We start from the raw sequence: 6,697 nt of genomic DNA, 5'->3' as shown, positions 1-6,697 counted from the left end.
CGACAACTTATAAGCAAACCCCACTGCTGCTGAGCTGGACTGTGCCCAAACCCTGCCTCATATACTCAGTAGCTGTTTTCTTCCCTGCTGTGGCTTGTTTGGACTACCTGGTTCATACGTCACTTTTAACCCCTTCCTCCATGTAAAGCTTCTGCCTCTTGGAAGCCTCATTATTTTACTGGAGTATGGGAAAGTGCCACTTTTCTTGAGCATCCAGGGAGCTATTTATTTCCCTAGACTGGAGAGTGGGGGACCTAAGATGATATTTTATTCAGTTAAAATGATTAACAATATAATGCCTGAGAAAACAGAAGTTGTGCCCTTCTGCTGCCAGAGGTTACAGAGGAGAACGCAGAAGACATAGTCCTCCAAAATACAACCATCCTTTCCTGTGGCTAAAATGAAAAACAAGACCAAACTTCTGCCCTGTGTCTCTTCCTCCCCATTTCTGCTTCCTACAAACTCTGTTCTCCTGCCGGGTCTGGCCATACTCGCATGCTCCCAGCCATTCCTCCCCACCATCCCCAGTCTATGTCACTGCACCCTGGCACTTGGCTCACTGGCGGAGCAGACCGCCACTCTCCTGACCTCACCGGACACAACAGCTCCTCCAGCCAGCAAGGACCTCGTGGCTCCACGAACCTCTGCTCACTGAGTTTCTACACAGAAGAGCCAGTGAGGCTGCAAGGTGAGAAGAGCTGCATCCAGAGCAGGGAAGTCGCTCCCGCTGTGGCACGGCTTACAGTCTGGGTCCCCAACCATGAATCCAGTTTTCTGCTACCCGGATCTGCTAGGCACCATGAGCCAACGCCTGGACTCTGGGAAGTTTCTGCCAGCAAACGCTGTCCCAGCAACCAGGCCACAGAGCAGACGCTGCAGAAGCCTGGGCAGGAGGGGACAGCGGAACCAGGACACGCGGTGACGAGCTTGTGACATCACAGCCAGCGTGGGGACCCGCCGCTCTGCCCACCTTCTCCTGCCAGCTCCGCGCGGGCACGGCCGGCTGCTGGAGGAAGAGACATGACGGGATAGACAGGCAAGAGGAAAGCAGCGTTGTGGTCACACTGTCACACCTCCAACTGCTCGGCCTTCTGGCTCCATCACATACTGCACCTATGGCAGCAAGGTGCCATGTCAGCCACACGGGCTCTCCTGTTTTTTACTGGTAAGTGAGAAACGCCCCCGCTGCTCTTCTTAAAAATGAAGTTGTAAGAAGGGATGGCAGACCTGGCTGCTCTTTACCCTTTCCCTCCCAGAGCACCTCAGCTTTGGTGTTTAAGAGTCAAAAGGAAGGTACAAGGGGACCCTTGACCCCACAGATATGCCCAGCTTATCACACACTGTGTAGAGTACTGCCTCTCTGCCTGCAGTCTCTAAATCATTTAAATAGCAGCGAGTATTGGAGGAGGCAGTTGGCAAAATGGAGAAAGATACAGCAAGGAGCAGCAGTCTGGGAGAAAACTGGGCCAAGTAAGGAGACCAGCTGAATGAGAAAACAGAGAAGATTCAGAACTGGAAGTAACCGGGCAGAGGACAAGAGGTTGGTTCTGTAAAGACAGGAGACAAGAGAACAGACACAGCTCACTCAGAAACCAGACATGAGGGTAAGGCAGAGATTTGGATTTGAACCACAAGCTGGGAAGGGAAGGACTAGGTAGATGAACGAATGAGAAGGAGGAGGATGCTAGATAGGAGAGAAATCTGAGAGAGGACAGAAAGTATTAGAACATCATTTCAGCAGTCCAAAAACACCTGAAACACGAAAGCAAGCAAGCAAGCAGAAACACTTGCTTTGCAGTACCAGTTCAAATCTGCTCCTTAGATTGTTGGAAGGAGCAATTAAATATTATTTAATGCTCTAAGAAACCTCCTTGGCATTGTATCTGTCTTAGGGCTAAGGGCTTTCTTTCCTATCAGGACGAGATCTCTCTTCCCATTAATTAGCACGTCACTTAACACATTTAACCCTAAAAATGTGCAGTTCCTATCACAGAAGGGATTTATGGAAAGGTGAAAGCTTAGTCAAAGGATTTGAATAGAAGAGCTTCTTTACTGTGAGGGTGACACAGCCCTGGCACAGGCTGCCCAGAGAGGCTGTGGAGTCTCCTTCTCTGGAGATCTTCCAAACCCACCTGGATGCCACCCTGTGCCACGTGCTCTAGGTGTCCCTGCTGGAGCAGGGGGGTTGGACTAGATGATCTCTAGAGGCCCCTTCCAACCTCAAACAGCCTGTGATTCTATGATTCTGTGATCATTTTCCTTCTTTCAGCAATTCTCTACGTTACTTGGCCAAGTGTCGCATCCTCATCTAATATTGTCTCAAAGAGTGCTCCGTAACCTCAGTTAATCTTTCAACAGACAAAGATATTTGCTTTTCATTTGGTCCTGCTGCATCTACAGAAATACGGGTATCAGTAAGGCAAATTACATGGGGAAATTTTTAAGTTCATGACTTTTGAAGTTAAAAGTCTTAGGTTAAAAAGATTGCTATGGAGGTTACAAAATCAAACAGAATGCCTACAGCATGCCTAAATTGTAGGGTTTTTCTAACTTTATATTTGTTCCCCCTGTTTACAGGCATGGTAACACAGCTCTTGTTTTGAATACATGACATCACGTTTTTCACAAGGGTTGGCTTCTTCAATCCCAGGATGGACAATGTCTTTTTAATGAGCAACTAGTCAATATTTTATGTCACTCTTAGTGTGCAGTGTTTGATCCTATGATTTATTTACTGATCCCATCCAAAGTCTGCTCTACACAGAATGACTCATTTCCTCATGAACTTTTTCACATATTCTGTATTTCAGTGCTTCATAGCTATTAATTGTGATTAATTATAATAATTATTGTGACAATTGTAATTATATTATAGTGATTTTGCAAATGGTAAAACAAGGCAGAGAGGGATCAGACTTTCAGAATCTCAGTTTGAGATATCCCGGGCCTCTCTTCTCAGAGTACATATACTAATGTAGCACTTACTTGCTGTCCAAAATATAGCACATACAGACTCAAAAGGTGCAAGAGTTTGGCCTTCCTATAAGTAGCAACCCACAGGTTTAAAAAAAAAAAAAAAGGCATTAATAACACTGTGAGAAACTTGGCTTAATTGCTTGCTTACCAGTGAAGGCAGGAGTACAATCTACTTCTTGGAGGAATGTCCTCTTCCAGCATCTTCCTGTCTCAACCTTCCAAGCTGTGAAGAATGAGGCAGATGTCCTGAATACCTGCCTAGCCTGAAAAACTTTTATTTCCTGTCATAGCAGGTCCAATCTCTAACTGTAGGAGCTGAAAGTCCAATTAAAATAATAGTAAGTTGCCATGTCCTTAAAGAATATATAAAATGCATATGCACAAGCAGTCAAAACTAAAATTGCATATGTGACTTTTATACAGGCACATCTAACATCCAAGTGTTTGATTTTGCAGTATTTCAAAATGTTCTTTATGGGCAAGAATCTGCAGTAAGTTTTGCCCACGGGTTCAATGAACGCTGGGACTGCAGAAAGGGTCCACTCGTGTCCATTGGGGTGTCTGTTAATTCAAGCGTTCTGGACCCATTGCCTAGAGGAAGAGAATTTGCAGAGACAAAATTCTTGAAATGAAACCAACTCTTGTGTCCAGCCCCCACAGCAGAGCTACATTAGCAGTTCCACCCATGCCATCCAAGACCTTTCTTGTAGTTGAGGACTTCAGCCAAGCTCCAGTCATGTCACCAAAATACTACACTCTTTGACAGAAGCAGAGGAAGGAACAGTGTCACTCTCAGGTCTAGACCCCCATCATGAGCCAGTTACTGCATTTCCATGCTCATGCCTCCCACCTGTTCTGAGTGTGTCCTGGTCAGCGTTCCCTCCTCTCTCCACCTCCCTGCATTTTACTTTTCAGCAGTGCTCTCAGCCTGGGGCTACGCCGCCAGCCTCCAGGCCCACCAACAGGGAACACCGCTCTCTAATCACGAGTATCACCAGTTCTTCATGTCCCTTCGAGCTGCCCAGCGTGCCAGAGCTGCCTGCCTCATTCGCCTACTGTACGGTTGCCAGAACCCCCTGGTCCGGAGACTCGATGAGTACGAAAACCACGGAGTCATCCCTGAGGGTAAAACCGACCGTAACTCCTGTGGGCAGGCACGCAGCGGGGCTTGCACAGCCAGCACTAGACTTGATTGATCAGAGGACGAGGAGTTCCGCGAGCTGGTGCGAGGAGAGGGACAGAAGGCAATCCCATGGTCAGGGGGAAGCCAGCCACTCATGACTGTCCTCTTACACCTGCTCTCCAACAGGAGCCTCGTGTGTCCCTAGCGCCAGCCTCGTATTGCTGAGGGTCATGGAGATGACCAAGCAGCGATGCAGTTTCTCACTGAGGTTCAGGGAGGCACCTGGAGGCCATAGAGTTTTCATGGCAGGACGCAGATCATTCCATAGTGCTGAGGGCAGGTGTGAAGAACTGGAGTTTATTGCTTAATCTGTTTCATTATGTATTTATTTCTAGGACCCGTTTGCTCAGAAATGCCAGAATTTCCTTCCTTCACAGACTTCTGTTCCTTTTCCTTGTATCGCTGTACTAGGAAAATGTATTTCGTTAAGGTGAGTTATTTAACTATTTTCTGAAGACAAGAGTATGCCCTAGCAAAGACTGGGCAACAAAGAGAGCTCTGAGAATCAGGAAGTGGGAAAACAAAGGGTTAAAGAGAAAGGGAAGCTAGGGGAGAGCCATGGATAGCCTAGCCTTTTGCCAAGCACACTAATTTACAGAGGACCTGCAACCACTCGCCAAAAAGGAGACTTCAAGGAAGGAGAACTTCGAGGACTTCAAGAAAATGAACCTCTTGAGAGGTTCATTTAAGCTGTCATTCCCCAGCATGATGAGACAATCTAGGCTACTGCAGCAGAACAGGTCACTCGTACAGGCTAAAAGAGAAGGAGATTAAGAGGAGCACAGCTAGGATTTGCAAAAGATGATGTACAGGGAGACCTGACAAGGAGTGGAGATGAAGGTTTCTTTCCTCACCATACTGGGCCTGTGAGGAAGCCAGCATTTAGGGAATGGGAAAGAGAACAGTACAGGAAGCGCCAACCCTGCAGAAGAGAGGGATGGCTGGGCGCCTGCTCTCCGTGCCTCCCGCAGGGCTATGTTTTTTCCTCCACAGAGGACTGCCTGCCCAGGAGAGAGCAAAGCCGAGCTGAGAAGCACACAAGCCTTCAACAACCAGAGCACAAGCGGTGATGCTGCACTGCCCACAACAGGCTCCAGGCCACAGCCTGCTTTCCCCACACTTCCAAGAGCCGCCCAGCCAGCCCGCTCCATGGAAGTAGCTGTGATCTCCACCTCTTTATCTAAGGGTGCACTGCAGTCAAAGAGCACGCAGCTAAATCCTTCTGGCGCACATGTCCCGGGGATGGTGGTTAGTGGCCGAAAAAGAGGACAGCTGCCTACCAGTGACCTCCAGGACCTCTTCCTGAGGCTACAGGATATCCATGTGCAGCATTTGCTGCAGATGCTGAAGCGGTTGTTGAGCGTGGGAAAGGCGGTAGGGGAGGAGGAGCTGCAGGCTGCTGCCCTCAAGCTGCTGGAGGCCATGAACAACGTGAATGTGTCCCAGGACTCCGAGATGACCACCACTGAAACAGGACACGAAAGAAAGAATTGAGCAGCACAGGAGGATCAGTTCTGCAAATTGTCTGGTCAGATTCATGGACACAGGCTCAGAGGGAACATATGACATCAGAACTAGACAAGGAGTCCTCCTTTCTAGGCCTGTGGCATCACCAACGCTGCCAGTGCTCTCCCAGGCCAACAGTGTGCAATCAAGAGGAAAAGCCATCTGTTCTGAGTGCAAGGGAAAACCCAGGCATCTGAAATGGCACTGGTTTGGATTCAATTGTATTAAAGCTATTTTGTCCTCTTCCACACAAACTGCTCTGCTCCTGTTGTTTAATCTATTTCTGGCCAAGGCAAGATGGAGAAAAGTCATTTTGACTATGATAGGCTTGAACAACCACCACCAACTCTGTCGCCTGTGCAGACAGCTGGGCTTTCATCATACAGTGGTTATGTCAAGGGGTAGTTCTGGCCCTTCTTTGTCAAGTTTCTGTTTTACGGCATGAAGAGAATTATCTTCTTTGAAAAATAAATATATACACAAAAGCAGAACCAAACAAGGCGAAGGCTTTACCCCACAAGGAAACTGCTGATTTAGTGTTCTCCTTGCACTGCTGTTTGTACGTGGTTGTCACTTATTTCTGAAAGAGATGATATGAAACACACAGGATAAATACTCGTAGTAAGGCGCGCCTCTTGTCTCTATCAGAAAATGAGTAATTGAGGCTGATTTATGGGACCTTGGGCTCCAGTGCCATTCCTTTCATAAACACTGCATGTGTCTGTCACTACAACTCTATGAAGATACCTGATGCCAGCACTAGCTGCAAACAGCAGTGTGGAAACTCTTAGGGAACCAACTCTGATTTTCTCAATTTCCACAAAGAAGAGTCTTGAGCTCCCTCAAAGCTACTCTCAACTAGATTAGTCAGTTTTAGCTTTTGAGAGATCCTCGTCCAAGCCCAAATGCTCCATTCATCTTTCTTCTCACATGCTCTGTCCATAAACTATTTCCCAGAGGGCTGTGAGGGGAAGGAAACCAGACAGCCCTTCTAGGCTTTGTACCACACCAAGCATCTCCAGTGGAGAGGTC

General features: G+C 47.6%; 1 protein-coding gene across 1 annotated transcript; it reads left to right on the top strand.

The window, feature by feature from the left end:
• The first annotated feature begins 531 nt into the window (after positions 1-531).
• LOC148595270 (uncharacterized) lies at positions 532-5,653 on the top strand. The gene is made up of 4 exons (XM_088521675.1): positions 532-688; positions 3,892-4,101; positions 4,495-4,589; positions 5,153-5,653. Exons 1-4 carry the CDS (start codon positions 532-534, stop codon positions 5,651-5,653), a joined length of 963 nt encoding a protein of 320 aa, XP_088377801.1.
• Positions 5,654-6,697: the final 1,044 nt, after the last annotated feature.

The sequence above is a fragment of the Tinamus guttatus genome, unplaced genomic scaffold, assembly GCF_059628265.1.
Source record: "Tinamus guttatus ecotype Peru unplaced genomic scaffold, ASM5962826v1 Tinamus_guttatus_pri_ptg000125l, whole genome shotgun sequence".
Taxonomy (NCBI): domain Eukaryota; kingdom Metazoa; phylum Chordata; class Aves; order Tinamiformes; family Tinamidae; genus Tinamus; species Tinamus guttatus.
This window is presented reverse-complemented; position numbering and strand designations above follow the sequence as displayed.